The following is a 19,948-nucleotide window of genomic DNA, read 5'->3' as shown; positions in this document are numbered from 1 at the left end:
AAATATCAATTTATGGCATTGATAATTAAAATTCTAACACCGTTTAAACCCTCCATACATACAAAACAAAAATTGATGTTGTGGGTGGAGGGATTGTGAAAAAAATGTACTGGGAAACACCGTTCAATAGTATCAGACGACAGGGCCTGTTGAAACATTACTTTTGCTTGCCAGGACTTCCTGTTCTTCGTCTCTTTTTTCCACATTCTTTCACATCTTTGCAGGAGGCAAAGGCTGATTGGTACACTATGAATGAAGTCTGTTAGCTACAGGTTAAAAGCCACAGATTATAGCCACTGGTAGGAGAAAATAACTGGTGTTTTAATGGCAGAGAGAGAGAGACAGACAGACAGACACACACATGCACACCCAGACCCAAACAATCTATTCTTACTACTTACTTCTCCTAGTCTGCTTTGCAGTGGTGCTGACTTGCTGTACACTCCTCCCAGTACTATTGATGTGAAAAGTATAGAAGTTGACAGGGCAAGTTGAATATGTTAAAAAAATTTATACAAGATTCTTCATTGTAAAAATTAAAGGCATTTAATACACCAGCAAGGACGCTTTGCTGAACGTTTATTCTCGGTTGCTGGACCCAAGCTAGTATATTGGATTCAGCTCTGAGCACCTCATCTTAGGAAGGATGTCAAGCCTTGGGGAAAGTGTTGAAGAATCCTACAGGGAGTAAAATACTTCAGTTACATGGTGAGATCAGAAAAAATTGGGAGGTGCTCCTTTACAGCAGAGGTTAAAGGAAGATTTAATAGAGGTATTTAGCGTCTTGAAGCCTTTGATAGAGTGAGAGAAAAGTTGCTGCGGTGGATGAAAGATCAGTAACCAGAGACAATTGGTGAAAGAATCATAATTTTTATGCAGCAAGTTATCTAAAATGTGTTCCCTGAAAGGGTGCAAGAAGTAGATTTGGTAATATACAACAAATTTTGTTTTAACCGCCACCTCGTAAACCGACAATAAACAGGCAAAAATTATAAACCTGAAATAGCGCAAGTAGACTGTATTATTGCAATCTCCATGATGGCATAATAGTCAGTTGAGTGTGTGAGTGAGAAGGGTCTCTGCCAGTAAGTTTTATTTAAGGCAAAGTTGCATTATTATTGAAGTGGTTTATGCTGTAAATAAAGCATAACAGTGATGCGCATACACCCTGCATTGCGTTTCTATTACTTGTGTGTGGTGGCTCATTGGTTATCACTGCTGATTCAGAGCGGCAGGAACCAAAGTTCAATTCCACCCTTGGGCGACTGTCTGTGTGGAGTTTGTACATTCTCCCCGTGTCTGCGTGGGTTTCCTCTGGGTACTCCGGTTTCCTCCCATAATCCAAAGATGTGCAGTCTAGGTGAATTGGCCATATTAAATTGCCCATAGTGTTCAGGGATGTGTAGATTAGGTGGGTTATAGGGGGGAATGGGTCTGGGTGGGATTTAATAGCGTTGAGGGTTGGTGTGGACTTGTTGGGCCGAAGGGCCTGTTTCCACACTGTAGGGATTCTATGATCTACGATCAGTTACGTGAACCTCTTGATTGACCGACATGTTTGATGAACTGGTACACACCTGGTCCCATAGGTGCCAGTTAATAAAAAAATTTGCTATACTTCAAAATGGGATTGACTCATTACATGAAAAGTAACTTGTAGGAATGTGTATTTGATACAGACATGATTATCCAATTGGCTGCCTTCTATGCTTTACCATTATATGGTTTGTGAATAACTTTATTCTTTGGTGTGTCTTTATTAATGTATAGCATCGGTCTCCAGTGTTTAAGAAGACTAACTCACCAGTCTCAACACCTGGTGCATCAACACGGATTCCCCAGCCTTCTGTGGGTGGGAAAAGTGGTATGTGGATTTTCTTTTCATTTTGTGTATGTAATTCTTTCCAACAAGCGCTTTTACTTTATTTTTGCATCGGGGAAGGAATGTTATAATCAGTCCCCAGATAAGGGTCTCCAATTTTTTGTGATTTCAGGTGGAAAACACAAAAATGGTTGTGCTTTTGGGTGAAGAGAGATGAACTGACTCCCCTTCTTAATTCACATTGTCTTTCGGTTGGTGGCAACAAGATTAATTTAAAAAGATTCCTTCTGAATAAAAGAAGGAGTGAATTTGCTGGCTACTAAATATGACACAAGATGAGTAAAATGTGAAATACATACACTGGATAAAAAATGTGAATTGAGTTAAAAGGTAACAGTTAAAAGGATAGATGAATCAGTCTCTGGGCTCCTTTAATGAGTAGATAGAACATTGCATCCATTAAGTTAGATGATGCTGATATTGCTGGCATTACTTGTTAATTTTGAAATTCTTTGCTCTGCAAGGTAGCTGACAGGCTTTTGTCCTGATTGTTTTTTGATGGTTACTTCACTGGCTTGCTTAGTTTTCACAACTCCGTGAGAGAGTATCTTTCTTTACCTGCAGTACAAGGGCATCTTACTGGCTATCCATAAGCTGTGAATTTCACAGCACACTAAATTACACTAGCACATCAGCCAACTAACACACAAACCAGGCGTTGCAGTTAGTTTTAACCCCTTTATATATTCCTGGAATGGTAAAGCACAAACATGTCTGCAGTTCAAGACACGAACCAGCTGTATGTTCTCTTTTAAAAATCATGTTGTTATAACTACAAGATTAATACGTCCATAAGTAATCTGGGCTTATGATCCATTGTCATGACAGAAATTGAGTGCTTTAATGACACTGAAGCAAGCTCAGGCCATGGAATGCTAATAGTCTGTACACCTTAGCCGTTGCCAATTTTTATCTAAAGTCTCTAGATTTGGATACAGAGGCTTCAACATGCGACAAACTCTTCCTCTGTGAATAACATGATTGAAATCAAGTAATTTAGTACAGGTTAAAACAATGTCACGAAAGTTTCTGGTTGAAAGTGTGATTTTGCTTCCTTAGAATGGAAACGATATCAGTGAGTTGTGAAAGTAATAACCAATTTGTCAATTATGATTATCTTCAAGTGAATTGAATTTTTTCTGCACATTGATTTTTATAAACTGTTTATGCCTTGATTGTAAACTTGGGACATCCCCTTTGCTTCTGAAGCCCGTGTGATATCAAATTCCAATTGATCGGGAATCATCAGTTGTTTGTGTATACCTGCTCTACAATAATTAATCATTCATAGTTGTACTTACTATATTAACTGTTACCTTTATACAAATCTTGCTGAATGTACATTCTAGTGTATGTACCAAAAGTTGAGGTACATGCACAGAAATTTTAAAGAATGCTCTGGTTTTCTTTGACTTCAGTTTGCAAATAGTAATGGTTGAATCATAACCATTTATAGGACATTTTAATCGTACTTGGAATAATGATGTGCTGTTGTAATGTACTAATTGTAAAATTATTTTGCTGTGATTTAGATGTGAGTTCTTCAATCTACAATCATTCAGCCATTTCTTCTAGTACATTCTCTGAAAAAAGTTATTTGTGGTCATTTTCTCTTAATGGTGCTGCAATTCTGAAAATGATGGCTTTTCAGCTAAGCTATATGTAAGTTTCATGTCAAAGATTGACAGTTATACCAGTCTCCTATGAGATATTCTACATACATTATGAAAATGTCATCTTCAGTCTGAATCTTGTACTACTGTAAGGAAAGCGTTGTTGTCCTTCAGTGTAAGTCATTGATTATAAGCCCTTGACTTGATTGAAATTGTAATAATTTAATAAAAGCCCACATTCAATTTTCTGTCGACAGGATTTTCTACCACCAAAAGTAACCTAACAGCAACCTATGAAAATAAACTTCGAGATGGATCACCAGCAAAACGGAGTTCATCTGGTGTTGGTAATATAGCTGGAGCATTAGTTCAACCAACTGGGTGAGGATGAATAAAGATTCATATGTACCAATGTAGAATAGTCTCTGAATTTGTTGATTCTTTTTAATTGAATACAAATGGGATGAGACAGTGACTGTATCATTACCCTTTTGCTTTGGGATTGTAGGTTCGAATTTGGCAGACTTATGAGATGAAACCTACCATCTCTTCTAAATATAAGATTCTTAAGTGAATCTGGGCTAGTGCAGTTCAGTTTTCAATGGACATGTCAACACAACACACAGTACAAATACGATAATGGTGCATTAACTATGGTTGGAACATAGAAAAACAAATTATTGTTGTCTTGTCTAATTTTTGCACTGACCTTGGATAGGTTGATGTTTAGTAAAATAAAATGTGCACGTTCCACTCCTTGAGGAGCATAAAATGTCATTTTCTGACCCAGATTATCCTTTTGATAATTTGCCCAATGTTGCACTTTAGTAAGTTGCTTCATATTTTTCCTAGAGCTCTGGGTCAGCCATGTTGCTAATGTACAAAGGATAATTTACACCATTTCTAAGCAATTGTCTATGAGTTCTAGTTAGTTCGATATTTGTGGAATTGCTCAAATTCTCCCTGTGTTTTGAGAGAAATTTAATTTTTTTTCTAAAAGAATTACAGATGTTCATCGTTCTCTGCTTAGATTCTTTGTAGTCTCTAGGACTCAATATTGAATTTCACATCATCAGAGCCTGAGTGCATGGTCTAGGCCCGAAACGTCAGCCTTTCTGCTCCTATGATGCTGCTTGGCCTGCTGTGTTCATCCAGCCCTGTACCTTGTTGTCTCGGATTCTCCAGCATCTGCAGTTCCTACTATCTCTGAGTGCATAATGTCTGTTTTCCATTTTTCGTGCATGCTCTCCTCCTGATGCCCCACAGCCTTGCCTTCTGCTCATGCCCTACAGCCTTGACTTGTTGTGTCTTATTCACTTTGCTCTCAGTAGAGATGACCCATTCTCTCATTGAATTGAAAAGGCCATAAATTAAACATGCATTGAAAACTAAATAGTATTTCAATTTAAGAAAAATTATTTTAAGAACCAAAACGGATAATTCTATTTCCGAGCCAAGTAAATAAATCATACCATGTGAAATCCCAAAGGTTTTTACAACTCTTGCTCCCATACTTCGGGTTCTTCATGTTTTCTAATCACTACATTTGGCCCATGAGGTATTCTCAGTGGCAGCTCCATTCCATCAGCAGTCCCCAGATACAATTAAAACCAACATGGTGCACTTCAACAAACCCTCTGTGCCTCTTGTCACAATTTTTCAAAACAATGTACTTCTCCAGAGTTACTTTTCGATTGGTATTATAGCTGGCAATCTCTTGGTTAAGGCATAACCTCTTCAGCTTAGCTTCATTTTTGTTCAAAATGAAAACATATGGGATAGAGTTTCCACTTTAAGTGTAATCTGTGCACAACTTTCACCAGTTGTCAAATTTATTTTGTTTCAAAGTTTCAACTAATTTGTTTGTATAAAACTCTGGAATTGAAAGTAATCTCTGTAATGATAACCATGAAACAATCTTTGATTATGACAAAGCTAATCTAGTTCACTAATGTCCTTTAGAGAAGGAAATCTGCTAATCTTACCTGGTCTGGCTTACGTGTGACTCCAGGCCCAGAGCAATGTGAATGATTCTTAACTCTGCTCTGAAACGGCCCAGTGAGCCACTCAGTTGTACCAAGCGGCTGGAGAAAACTCAAAAGAAATAAGAAGATTGATCGAATTGGGAACCAAAAATGACACTGGCAAACTGTATCTATTGGATTCTCCTAGTCCTCCTTACTAACATCTGCAAGCTCGGGCCAAAATTAAGAAAAGTATCCACAAATAGTAGAGCAACAGTCTGATATTAACGCTCACCAAATGCCTTCGCCACAGACATCCCTTCACTATCCCTTGAAAGCCGATCACCCATAAGACACTGTGAGTCATAAGCAGCAGCAGAATCATACTCAACCACAAACTGCAGCATATCTATCACACTATCAGTACCATCAAGCGAAGGAATCAGCCTGGTTAAAGGTGAGTGTCAGACGGCATGCTAGGAGCTGCACCAGGCATCCCTAGAAATGAGGTGTCAATCTGTTGATGGTACAATACAGCACTACTCAAAACTAAACAGTGTAAAAAGCATGCAATAGATAAAGCTAAGGGATTCCACAGCAAACAGATCAAATCTAAGCTTTGCAGTCCTGCACATCCTGTCATAATTGATGGTGAACAATGAAACAACGAAGAAGAGGAGATTCCACAAATATGCCCATCCTTAATGTGGAAGCCCAACACCGTGCAAAAGACAAGCCTGAACTATTTGCAACCATCTTCAGCTCGAAGTGACAAGTGATCCATCTGGGCTTTCTCATGAGGACTGTGGCGTCACATGCTGACCTTCAGCCAATTCATCCCAGGCGATATAAAGAGAAAAACTGATGGTCTGGATACTGCAAATGATATGGACTATAACAAAATACCAGCAATATATCTGACGAACGTGAACTCCAGAACTAGCCAACCCCTCCCTAGCCCAAGCTCTTTGGTGCAGCTACAACAATAGTATCTACCTGGCAATGTGAAAAATTTTCCAGGTATGTCGCATCCACAAAAAGCAGGACCAGATCCAAACTGGACAATTACGGGCATGTCAGTCTCCTCTCGATCAAAGTGGTAAAACATGTCATTGACAGTGCTATCAACTTCCTCAGCAATGACCTTCTCACTGACATTCAGTCTGGGTTCCACCAAGAACACCTTGCTTCTGATCTCATTACAACCTTGGTCTGAACACAGACTAGATAGTTGAACTTGAAGAGAGGTGAAGTGATTGCCTTTCACATCAACACAGTATTTACAGGAACAGGAACAGGAATAGGCCATTCAGCCTCTCAAGCCTGTCCCACCATTCAGTGAGATCCGTGCTGATATGTGGCCTAACTCTATACACCTTTGACCCATATCCTTAATACATGTGCTTAACAAAAAATTGTCGATCTTCAATTTAAAATTAACAACTGACCCTGCATTCACTGCTGTTTGTGGAGGAGTTCCAAAAATCTGCCACCTGTAGAAGTGTTTCTTAACTTCTCTCCTGAATTCCCTGGCCCTAATTCTCAGATTATGCCCTTTTATTCTAGAATCCCCAACCAGTAGAAATAACATGTTTATGCATTTTGTCTGTCCCTGTTAATATTTAAAATCTTCAATCAGATCACCACTTAACCTTGTAAATTCTAGAGAAAAAAGGCCTGATTTGCATAATCTCTCCTCAGAACTTAAGCCCTGAAATCCAGGTATCATTCCTGCAAACCTATGTTGTATTCTGTATAAGGCCAGTATGTCCTTCCTAAGCTGTGGTGCCCAGATCTACTCTCAGTACTCCAAGTGGGGGCTAACCGGGATTTTGTATAACTGACAGACTTCGGCAGTGAGCAGCACCAGCAAAAGTGAGGTTAGTGGGAACTGCAAGATGAGGGGATGCAGGCTGGTGATCCAGTTGGAGTCATACTTGGCACAAATGAAGATGGCTGTGATTGAATCCATATCCCCGGTTCCTGGGGTTCTGGATTACTAGTCCAGTGACATTATCACTACGTCATTGCCTCCCACAAATGGATTGAAAGTGGTTTTATTCAAAGCCTGATCTGCTGTTGGTGTAAATCAATTTTAAATCACAGAAATTGACTTTAAAATAAACTATACCAAAATACTTACTAGTTTCATTAATATGCAGTGGTCAGCTTTTTTATTTCTACTGTTAAAATAAGCTTAATTTTAAGAGCTGCCACAAAAGCTCTTAAAGGAGACCCATCATTTTGATAAATTCAATCTGGCATCATGGTTAGTTTTTTTTTAAAAAACAGTTCAAAAAGATTTACACTAGAAAATCTAGCACAATCTGGTAGAAGCTTACAATACGTTATGATTGAAAAATGAATGGTTGATTTAACTAAATTTTAATGTTCTGGAGGTTGAACAAATGGATACCTTATGAGCATAGTTGACTCTTCATAATGCAAATATTCGAGCACTAAAATACAGTACAAGAGGTCCTAGATTAACATGGTTTCTAGTGTACTACCCATTATATCAATAACACGTGCCTAATGCACGACAGCGCAGTTCTTAACTCGATTATCAATACAGCAGAGGAATAAATGAGAAATGCTAAAACTCAGCATTCCCAGGCAAGTTCCTGTTTGTTCAGCTGTTTTTGACCATTGCCTAAATAAAAACCGAAAGAACTGTGGATGCTATAAAACAGAGATTGCTAGAATAGCTCAGCAGGTCTGGCAGCATCTGTGGAAATTGCCTGTCTTGATAAGACTGGATAAGTTCTTAAAAACTGTCCACAGCCGTGCACTTCCAGATGTATGAGACAAGAAATGTTTTATATTAATCATGTGCTTATTTTCTAACTTGTTTGATGCTCTGGGAACATAATCTGAACACTTATATTGGTTCCTAGGAGACTGGGTGTTTCACATAATGTGGTTTTGCTTAATGCAGTGGTTTTCAAGAATGTAACTGCCACATTAATAGAGGAGTACCTGTGTCTTACAGTATTTCAATTTTATAAAAGTTGATGCCTTGAAATAAAAACTTAATTTTCTAACTAATCTTTTTATTATTATGATAAGCAACAATTTAGACATGGGAAATTTGCTACTGAATCATTAAAATAAAATTTAGTAGTTTACTTTGTTTTCTTTTAAAGGTTGTTTCTAAATATTCATAATCAATATGTCATTGGTGTAATTTTGAATTAATCAACAATGTCAAAAGCATTATTTTCATTCGCTGTTTTAAGCTTTTGAGATAAATAATGTTAGTACTGGGAAATAAAACACTTCCATTCCAGGTGCCCAACGTGAACAAGATGAACTCCAAAATTACTTCCAAAGACTTTATCGAACAAATGCCACCACTCTGAGGAGAATCTTTGGTTGTGGCAACTCTTTCTTTGATATCAATTCTCCTAATTCTCTTCCCCTCTTCGTGCTGCTTTTATTATCTATACTTGCCAACTAAATACGCATCTTTCTATAAAATATTTCTGTTAGTTCTGCAAGTGTAGCATTCCACATTATGTTTTTTCTCCATTATATTTTGAATGGTTTACTTCCAATTTTTATATTGTTACTTTGTTTGCGTTTCCCCTACTAAAGTGAAGAATTCTATCCTATTTACCTCCAACTAGGAAAAGTTAGAAATATAATAGATCTTTTACAACCAAAGTTTTTATAATTAGCGTGTTGTGGTGCAACTGGCATTTGGGATTCTGGTTGGCAATCTGTGAACACAAACCTATTTTGTCAATCTCTGCTCCTGAGTTGCCTTTGTATAAATAAGCTAAGATGCTGGATTTACTGTGCTTTGTATAACTATGCTGAAAATATTTGATGCAAAAATTGTCATAGTAATTTTAATAAAATTTTGAGAAAAATCATATTACAGTTAACTTTAATCCATAAATTTTTGTGAATTCACCTTTTTGATACATGCACTTCATTTTCAGAGGTTTACCCAGTAACACCAGATCTCGAACACAAACACCACCAAGTGGAATGAGAAACGTTGCTGGAACAAGCTCAGTGAACAAAAAGACCTACAATGCGGAAAACTACATAAGGTGATATAGTGTTTAATATTCTTTAACTGGAACAGAAGGAAACTGTTCTGTTTAAGCTATTTTAATGTCAATTTTATATATAAGGATTTACTTTTAGTTGATGATTTTTATTTGGAATTCAGTTTGAAGTTTACAGTGTTTAATTCTTCTCCATGTATTCTTGAATATATTGACAAGATGAAGAAAAGAAAGTGTTTATCTTTTCTTTATAGTTTATATACTCAGTAATGCTCTAGTGTGTTGCAGCTGAACATTTGTAAGATTTTGTTTTCCATTTGTTGAATTGTGAGGCATGAACTGCTCTAATAAGGTAGGCATTTATTTCTTGACAAGTTATCCTGGGAGGGTGGTGCTGAATCCTTTTCAATTGTTGTTGCCCCATTGTGTTACCACATGATTTTAAGCATTGATGTTAGGTGGGGAAATCCAGAATTTGTACCCAGCATCAGTTTTAAAAAAAAAGGAACACCATATGTGCACCATATGTTCAAGTCAGCTTGGTTTGGAGGTAATGTTTTGTCAAGTATAACATTTTAAGAATTGGTTTATGTTTATTTTAAAACTTGCATTGCAGATTTGGTACAGTGAACAATCTCACTGGCAGAGCCTGGAGATGATGAACCAAACTCCCAGCTATAGGCAAATAACTCCAATGTCTGGTGAATGTATTTGGAGAAATAAAGCCTAAGGAAGTAAACTCTTGATGAAAAAATAACCAGGGAGAGCCCAAAGGGAGATTGACATCTAAATATGTCAACTTTCCAGCAACTCCTGTAACCAAACTAGTGCAAAATACTTCTGATATCGTGTGCTCACCTAGGAAGGTCAAGAGGGGCACCCTAAGGTTGGGAAGCTCAGGGCCTCCATAACTTCTGCTCAGGCTTGCACAACAGAGAGAGCATTCCAATTTCACTGTAAATCAGTAACGCAATTATGGGAGACATCAGTTATGAACTATAAGTCTAACTCAATTGTTGTGAGGAGCAGGCGCAACGTATTGTCTGAGGGTGGGAGGGACCATATTCTCCCCAAGTTCAGCTATGTTAGAGCAATTTCAGAACTGCCTGAGATTAGCATTGGCATCAAACAGGATTGTGTTCTGGCAGCAACACTCTTTTTGCTGTATTCTTCTATCTGCTGCTGTCATATGCCTTCAGGTCATCTACAGAGTATGTCTGCCTATGTACCAGAGCTGATGGAAAGCTTTTCAGTCTTGCTTGTCTAAGATCCAAGACACAAGTACACTTGGTTGTCATCCAAGAGTAGATGTAGGCTGATAGTGCTGTGCTAGCATGTCATTAAGAGGAATAATTTCAGCATGAGACTGACTCATGCCTGTAAAGAACTTGATTTGCCATCAACCTTGGATAATGAAATGGCTACATCCTAGACAATGAATGGACACTGGTTAGCTTCACATACGTAGACACCACAATCACCAGCAAAATGCCACTTGATGCTAAAATAAACTCCAAGCTGAATTTTGTGAAATAACATCAACCTAATTGAAAACACCTAACTGTGAGCTGCCAAGCCTGTGTCCTCAATGCACTCATCTACACTGGTGACACCTGGACAACATATGCTAGGCAAGAGAAAAGGCTGGCCATTTTCCACTTTCACTGTCTCATGTGAACATGAGCAGGCATATGCTGTTTAATTCCTCAAATTGTTCCACCAAATTTTATAAGATCTTGTTTAATCTCATTGTAACCTGAATTCCACATTCCTACCTACCTACAACCTTTTACTCCCTTGCTTGCCAAAAATGTATCCAACTCTGCCTTATAAATATTCAAACTCTGGTTTCCTCAACTTCTTGACAAAATGTATCCCAAAGAGCCGTGACCTTTTAAGCAAATAAAGAATTTGCCTCATCTGTCCCAAGTGCGTAACACCTTATTTTTAAACATGACTACTCGTTCTGGATTCTCCCAAAAGAAAAAACATCCTTTCCACATCCAAACATTTTCACATCCCTGGAGTAATACTTGCCTCTGAGGGAGAAGGTTGTGTGGAGATGGGTGCTCTTTGTCAAGCAATACCAAAGATTATTCTGATCATTAAGGATGAATCGAGAGTCGTGCAAACTGTTTCCTCTTCAAGTCTAGATGCAAGGGCCTTCTACATGGTGGCCCTTGGAAACTTCATCCAAAGACACCACGTCAATGGGATAAAGGAGAATTAGGCCATTTCACCCATTGAGCCTGCTCCAGCATCCAATCATGGCTAATATGTTTCTCAATCCCATTCTTTTGCCTCCTTGCTGTAACCCTTGATCCCCTTACTAGTCAAGATCATGTCTATCTCTCTTAAATACACTCAATGACTTGGCCTCCACAGCCTTCTGTGGAAATGAGTTCCACAGGTTGACTACCCTCTGGCTGAAGAAATCTCAATTCTGAAGGGTCGTCACTTCAAACTGAGGCTGAAACATCTTCTCCACATTCACTCTATCCAGGCCTTTAATATCCTGTAAGTTTCAATGAGATCATCCCCCTCATCTTCCTAACTCCATCAAGCAAGGATGTTGCCAGGGTTGGAAGGTTTGACCTGTAGGGAGAGGCTGAATAAGCTAGGGCTGGAGCATCAGAAACTGAGAGGTGACCTTATAGAGGTTTACAAAGTCATGAGGGGCATGGATAAGGTAAATAGCCTTTTCCCCAGGGTAGGGGAGTCCAAAACGACAGGTTTAAGGTGAGAGGGGAAAGATTTAAAAGAGACATAAGGGGCAACATTTTCACGCAGAGGGTGGTGTGTATACGGAATGAGCTGCCAGAGGAAGTTGTGGAGGCTGGTACAATTACAACATGTAAAAGGCATCTGGATGGATAAATGAAGCGGAAGGTTTTAGACGGATATGGGCCAAGTGCTGGCAAATGTGACTCAATTAATTTAAGATATCTGGTCGGCATGGACGAGTTGGACCGAAGGGTCTGTTTCCATGCTGTCCAGCTCTTTGACTCTATGTTGCCTCTTACTCTTTGAAAATCCAACACATACAAGCATTACCTGTGCTAACCTTGACTTATTTGAAATGGAACCCCAATCTGTATCTGAAGAGCAGAAACCTGCAAGGCTAGCAGTCAGGTGCTAGAAAGTAAGATCTAGTTTATTCAGCTGATACAGACATGGGGCTGAATGGTCTCTTTGTGTTGTAACTTTTCTATGATTCTAGCCCTTCTCTTGTAAGGCAACCAACCAATCCAGGTAACAGTCTTATAATTCTCTGAATTACTTGCAATGCATTTATATCCTTCCTTAAAGTTAGGAGACCACATTGTACTCCATTGGCTAGATCTTTGCCCACTTTTTCACTTGACCTATTTCATAGTCTTTTGTAACCTCAAGTTCTCTACACAGTTTACTTTTCTACCTTTCTTTGTGTCATCTGACATTTCAGCAACCACACCTTCATCCAAGTCGTTTATGCAAAACATTTTATATATTTAAATCATAAAAGTTTTAATTTATGTTTTAAAAAAAGGCAAACAGCAACAAAAAGCTCAGTTGGCCTAGAGAGCCCAATGACAACAATGAATCATGCATCTTCTTTGCCCACTGTAGTTCTCTGCAGCAAATGTGCCAGAGACTGCCATCCCAGAGTGGAGATCCTGAGCCACATCAGGCAATGTTTAACACCGAGTTAACTGCCATGGTTCAAGCGATCACCTTACAAAATCAAAGCCAGTTAACCATCTCAGATTTGGAAAAAAAAAACTTTTTTGGGAAGGATTCTTCCAAAAGGATAAAGGAAACTATATTAATGGCTTTATAAACTGAAAAGAAAATACTGAAGACAGAGGAACTAAGTTGCATTAAATCTTTGGATGAACTTCCAACCACAACCACACCACAAATAAGATAACTAAATAGCATCATCCAATTCATATCTTATCTAAACTCACCTGATGCTGAAGCTCTTCACAACCCTCTGGACTTAACAATACCATTGCATTCCTGGCTAGCTTGTCATGTTCTACTCTCTCTTTAAACTTCAGATTATACAAAACTCTGTTGTCTGTGGCCTATTACCTGTGCTAGCTTGCATTATGCAACACTTCAATTTTAAAATGCTCATATGTTTTAAATTTCTCCATAGCTTGACCCTTTCCCCATGGCTGAGTGTCTCCACCCCCACAGCTGTACAATATGTGTTCCTCAAACGCCAACTTCATGGCTATTCTGTAACTTGCCTGCTGCCTAAGTTCTGAAGTTCCCTTCCCCTTGTATGCTGCTTCCTTAAATCTACCTCTTTGTTCAGACCTTTCGCATCTACTTTAATATAGTATGTGGCTACATGTCAAATTTCTTTTCATCATCTTTCTGTGAAGCACCTATCGACTTTAAGGCCGCAAGGGCAATTAGGGATAGCCAATAATACTGGCCTAGCTGGTGACGTTCATGTCCTATGATTGAATTTTAAAAAGTACAAATAAAGTTGCATGCATTGCCGTTGAGATTGCCCGATATTGGAATGTGATTACACTTGTGAAAGGATACAGATGCAGATCTTTTGAGATATATATAGATTAATTCAAACGCATCTTAAATAAAAACCGAAGATACTGTAAATAATCAACAGGCTAGACAACATGGAGAGAAACAGTTAATGTTTTGGAATAAAGGCCTAGATCTTCCAGTCTCTGGGTCACCAGATGTATGATCCAAGATTTGCATCAGAACCCCCTACAAGTTTAACATATTGACTCCACAAGAATTGGCTTGAGCTTGCAATGGACAATTCCGCAGTCCCTGAGACCTTCATAAAAAAGAACTCTAAATTTGAGAAGTGTTGGAACTTCAGCTAATTTTTTTTTACAATTTCAAAGCTATACTTTATTCATAAAAAGTGTCATATACATAGTCACTAAAGGTGTTCAATTCTATGCAATCTTTGCATATTGAGAACAAATAAAAACTTAGGACATTTCTTTCTTCTACAAAACAATATTTACTTGCAGTTGAGGCCTCAGCAGGATCCAATAGCTGAACGGATCCCCATTAAACTTTGGCAGATGGTGGTCTTTCCCTGCTGCTCCTCGGCTGCAGCTGCCCCAAGCTTTAGTGCTTTAGCCATCAGCACAAAGCCCTGGACCTTGCAATGTGCCAGTCTGCATGACTCGGTCGAGGTCCGATGTCTGAAGACCAGCAGGTTTCGGGCAGACCAAGAGCGTATTTCACAGAGTTGATGGTCCTCCAGGCACATTGATGTTTGTCTCAGTATGCATCCCAGGGAACAGCCAGTCGAGCACACAGTCCTGCATCATGGAGCTGCTCGGGACAAACCTTGACAAAAAAACCACTGCATCTCTCTTCCTTTGACTTCCTTTGCAAAAGCACATTCCAGAAGGAGATGTGTGACAGTCTCTACCCCCTACTACCAACCCCCCACCCTGTAGCCACTTTGAGAGTAGCGTGTGATGGTGCAGAGAGTCCAGGCCTACATGAAGGAGCTCACAGGTAGTCCTCTTCTCCCTACCAGCCAAGCTATGTCATGGTGCTTGTTGGAAAGTTCCTGTGATGAGGCATTCTGCCAGATGATTTTGACAGTCTGCTCAGGCAACAACTCAGCAGGATCCACCCTCTCCTTTTCCCAGAGTGTCTTGAGAATGCTACGTGCTGACCACTTCCTGATGCATTTGTGGTCAAAGGTGTTTTTCTTTGCAAATTTCTCCATGAAGGACAGGTGATACGGAACAATCCAACTGTGGATAGTTACCCAGGAAATGTTAGACAAATCCTAGTCTAATGCCTAGGTAACACCAAAATTCACTCCCAATCACTCGCATTGACTCCCCACCTAACTTGACTCGCCCCTACCATCTGACGATCCACCCCCACTTATGACTTAATCTGACAGCCTTGCCCCCATTATACCTAACTATGCCTTTGACCCACTCAGCCACGTGACACCCGTTGACCCCATTAATACTGGACAAATAAACTTAACAGAGCCAGAACAACCGAAGTGGGGTGTACCATCTGCACCAAATCTATTTGTTGCTGCCTTTGTGGATTCCTGAGTCGACAGATTTCTTCTACATTGTGGATCAGGAGTTTGATCAGAAAAGACGTATCCCCATAAAGTAGACATTTCTGTAATCAGTGCTGGATATAACAGTCCCAACACTGATCTGACATTTTGGGCTAAATGTTTCTCTCTGCAGATACTTCTGACCTGCTGACTTTTTACAGCATTTATTGTTTGTATTTCTAATTAACGCTTGGTTTTTCTTGGCCCATTTTGAAACCTTGTTGTTGGTTGAAGCTTAAATCCCTTCCATTTCATTAAGATAAGTCAAACTTTTCTTTTACAGGAATAATGTGAAATCTGGTTCAGACAGCAGGGACAGTTCCCTGCATTTTAATGATGGAATTACGAAAGTCAGTGTTAGAAGTTCAGCTGGACAGCAATTGCCAAGATTTTGTCATGAATGTGGAACCAAGTATCCTGTCGAGTGCGCAAAGTTCTGTTGTGAATGTGGAGTGAGAAGGATGACCCTTTGATCATGCAGTATAAGTACATTCAAGGAAAACATGTTGATGCAATTTTCAAAGCTCATCACTCTTAAGCTTTGCACTGCTCAATGATACATTACCAGGTTTAAACAACTGTCATGAAAATTTACATAAATGCATCTTGTAATGGCACAGTACTTTAATCTCTGAATTCTGTGCTGTGCAAAGTAGAAAATGTGAAATAGTAAGATTCACTAATTTGGAGATAAATCCTCTTTTTGCTGTGTTGTTTACAATTGGCAATCAGATTATAGCAGAATTCTTGGATTTCTGTTCACTTGACTGCACTAAAATTGCAGTCAGCCTGGTGCCTTCACCATGAATCTTAGGCTGGGAGAAGGAAAGCATGTAGTCAATGAGTGTTTACTGTGTGTATTGTAGAGAAAGTTTCTCTAGTCAGGTAAAAGAACATTCAGCATCTTTTGTGTCTAGTAATTTGCATAATAATAGTTAAATGAAGAAATTAAACAATTTAATTGGGACGGGAAGGAAGAAAACTTACCCCTAGTTTTACTTGTGGCTCAGCATTGAGTTTTCATCCAAATACAACAACAAACCAGCCATTCATCGAATACATTATAAATTTGGCAAACCAATTAATAAAGAAAAATTAAAACTGAACATATAATATGAACATAACAGCTCACGAGTTAATAAGAGTTGTGAGCTTGCTCAGCAAGTATATGTAAAATCAAATCTAAGCTTTACCTCATTTATCTATTCGTTAATTTAAAACTACGAGTCACATTATTGTACAAAATGATTTAAAAAACAGCAAATTATGCAAATACAAAATTACTGGAGTTTGAAGTGTTTGTGGATGTTTTCGGTATAAAATGTATTATGTTGGTGATTGTATATAGCTTTTAGGATGATACACTACGAAATGATAAATGTTTATTTCAACTACTGACTGTTTCTAATAATCTGAAATAATTAAAACACTAGGTGGTTATACTGTTGATGAAACTACTTATAGATAGATTATTGTGACAATGCAAGACTATCATTGAAGAGCTCACCTCGTCTCCAAAGGCAAACCTAAATCACATATACTGGCATATACCAGCATGATGCTGTTGAATTACAATTCTTTTGCCTTGCAATTTTATTTGAAGCTGCTGAGTTAGCTCCTCAATTGTCTATTGTACCCGTGAACACACGTGTTTTTCACGTGTCAAGGGTGTTTCATGTGAATAATTTGTTTCTAATGAGAAAAATGAATCCAACATTAATGTTAAAACATTCAAATTTAATATACCAAAATCATAAGTATTGCTGAAAAGACAGGGCTAGTTGATATTTTCAGATTGGTCTAATTCATTAAAGTACGAGCTTTGATTCTTTGATTGACACTCGCCTCTGAATCAGAAAGTTGAGGATTCATGTGTCACTCCCAAGGTTTGAGCTTGTAATCTGGACTGATAAGTCAATGCAGTCCTTAAAATCATAAGATGTAGAAGCAGAAGTAGGCCATTAAGTCCATCAAATCCAAGAAGTGTTCCACTGTCCCAGCTGCTGTGCTATCTTTTGCATAAGACATGAAAGGGGTTCTAACATAAATTTTTGGGGATGTACTAGTTTCCAGCAATCCTGACATAGGAAGATCTAAACTGGTGAATCAAAGACCCATCTGCCTTCTCAGGTGAAGTTAGTAAGATCTCATCACTATTTGAGAATGCACAGGGAGGTTCTGCTGACATTCTGCTGAATAGCTACCCATCAGCCAAAATAATTTTCAGAAACAATAACCAGTTATTTCTCTCATTGCCGCTTTGGGGATACGGCTGTTTCCTATATTTTCTTATAAGATGACTGCATCTGAAAAGTACCGAATCATCTTTGAGCTCATTTGAAGTTTGTGGGAAGTGTTGTCGAAATTAAAGTTCTTTTGATCATTAATATGAAAATGTAAAAATAGTCACTAATATGATTTAGTAATTGCTGACACTTATTGGAAATAGCACAATAAAGTAATACTGTTTATTTTAAGAAAACTCCTTCCTTCATTTAAAACAAAGTTAACATACTTTTAAAAAGTGCCAAGGAAAGAGTTTTAAGTTTGTATGTTGGTATCACATGGAGTAATCTTGATGTCTCTTAAGCAGGGGCAGAAATTGAAACATGATAAAGCTATTTGCTCAGAAGTATCACTGCAGTTTCTCGATTGTAAGTAGAAAGTAAAGGCTCCAATATGCAAATACTGAATGTTGATTATATTTGAAAGCAGTTGTAAACTGTTGCTGATGTTATTACCTGTTAATTAACACTGTGCTCTTTCTTTCTCACTGTAAGTTGTACACTACTGCATGTTTTGAAAAATGTGAATCAATATGAGAATGGCTTTTAAATTCTTATCATACTGCTTTGTCAATTATTTTCCCATGTACTAGGAAGACGTCTGACTAGAAATAACATAAACAAAGTTCTTCTTACATTTCCTGAAGAAAGGTCCCGACCCAAAACATCAACTTTCCTGCTCCTCTGATGCTGCCTGGCCTGCTGTGTTCCTGCAGCTCCACACTGTGTTATCTCTTACTTCTTACATTAAATGATGTAATTAACACTCAAAACAAGATGTAACACTCAAAAAAAATAGGTGGGTTAAGTTTAGCTCATATTAAAATTTTAAAATCTGAAACATCACAGGAGGCATATTAGCAATTTTAATATTTCAGTGAGGCAGGCAAATGCTATCAAAAGTGCAAAGCAGCTTAAATCACTGACCAGTTGGGAGGGAGAAGAAGACATCTTCAGGAAGAAGTGCCTTTACTGCGCTTCTGTTGGCCAAGAGGTGCAGGAATATTGATTGTCAGTGTCTCCTCCCCACCACAGGAATTGGACACCTCACACTCCAGTTTACTGATAAATAGTAAGCCTTCATTTAAAGTTGTGGTTGCATTACTGAAAATCACAAATTAAATGAATCTAATTTAAGTGAAACACAGTTTCCCATTGGAATATAAAGGTTAAAGCTAAACTCCCCCTGAAGAAGTTTTAATTGACCAGGCTCCATCTGGTGGCAGATATTTGACTAACCTCTGCCATTAAATGGAGCCTAGGACTTTAGTGCAAGTTCAGGATAGCAAACAGGTGAGAGTGGACACTGACAAAAGGTAAAAGCAGAGGGCAGGAATAGGAGCCATGTTGGGGTTGGGAAGGGGTAAAATCAAGAAAGCCTGAGGACAGAGGAAGGCCAGAGAAACTGAGTGCAACAGCGAAAACATGGGGGTAATGTTTTGAGTGCAGGTAGACCACTCAAAGTCTGCCATACAACTTTAAACTGAAATTCAATAACAAACAAATATATTGGCATCTTTATTAATGATTTTAAGCAAAATAACTAACTGGGTCAACCTTTAACAGACATTTACTGTATACAAACGTCTCACACACAGATCAGTGCCTTTGCTATCTAATTTGCTTGAGTATGTGTGGGTGCATATAATAAAGATCCAAAGTAGTATGCCAATAGAATTGCTAGTTTGTCAACTATATTTTCCACTTTCCATCCAAACTATATTACTTTTAACTCATTATCTGGTGAAGTGTTTGTTTTATAATAAAAATAAGCTAAGGCAAAGTAATTATTACATACATTTACTATTTTTAACATATTTTACAAACTGATTAAACTCTGAAAAAGTTCTCAGTTCTGCTTTTTAGTATTTTGGCACATCTTGTTAATTTTTTAATTAGCTGCATATTTGTTATCTTGGAATTAAATTATCAGGTTTCCGTTGAAAAATATGGAATCTGTCATCAATGTTACACCTAAGGCATCTTTAGAATTAACATGTTTACCACTCATATTTCCATCTGGGTAACGTATAGGTGAAATATTTGTTCATAGAATTAAGGTACTTGGGGGAAAAACATAATTAGGAACCTTTTTTCTCAAAACTG

The 19,948-nt window shown here is 38.2% G+C and overlaps 1 protein-coding gene across 1 annotated transcript in view; it reads left to right on the top strand.

Annotated features, from left to right (window-relative positions):
* The window catches only part of zc2hc1a (zinc finger, C2HC-type containing 1A), a 58,020-nt gene extending 38,481 nt beyond the window's left edge, over positions 1–19,539 (top strand). Inside the window, exons 6-9 of the mRNA XM_048596412.1 lie at positions 1,771–1,864; positions 3,753–3,876; positions 9,407–9,520; positions 15,841–19,539. Coding sequence (XP_048452369.1) covers positions 1,771–1,864; positions 3,753–3,876; positions 9,407–9,520; positions 15,841–16,030 — 522 coding nt within the window. The 3' untranslated portion in view covers positions 16,031–19,539. The remainder of the gene's footprint in view (positions 1–1,770; positions 1,865–3,752; positions 3,877–9,406; positions 9,521–15,840) is intronic.
* Positions 19,540–19,948: the final 409 nt, after the last annotated feature.

The sequence above is a fragment of the Rhincodon typus genome, chromosome 4 (genome assembly GCF_021869965.1).
Source record: "Rhincodon typus isolate 14 chromosome 4, sRhiTyp1.1, whole genome shotgun sequence".
NCBI lineage: Eukaryota > Metazoa > Chordata > Chondrichthyes > Orectolobiformes > Rhincodontidae > Rhincodon > Rhincodon typus.
This window is presented reverse-complemented; position numbering and strand designations above follow the sequence as displayed.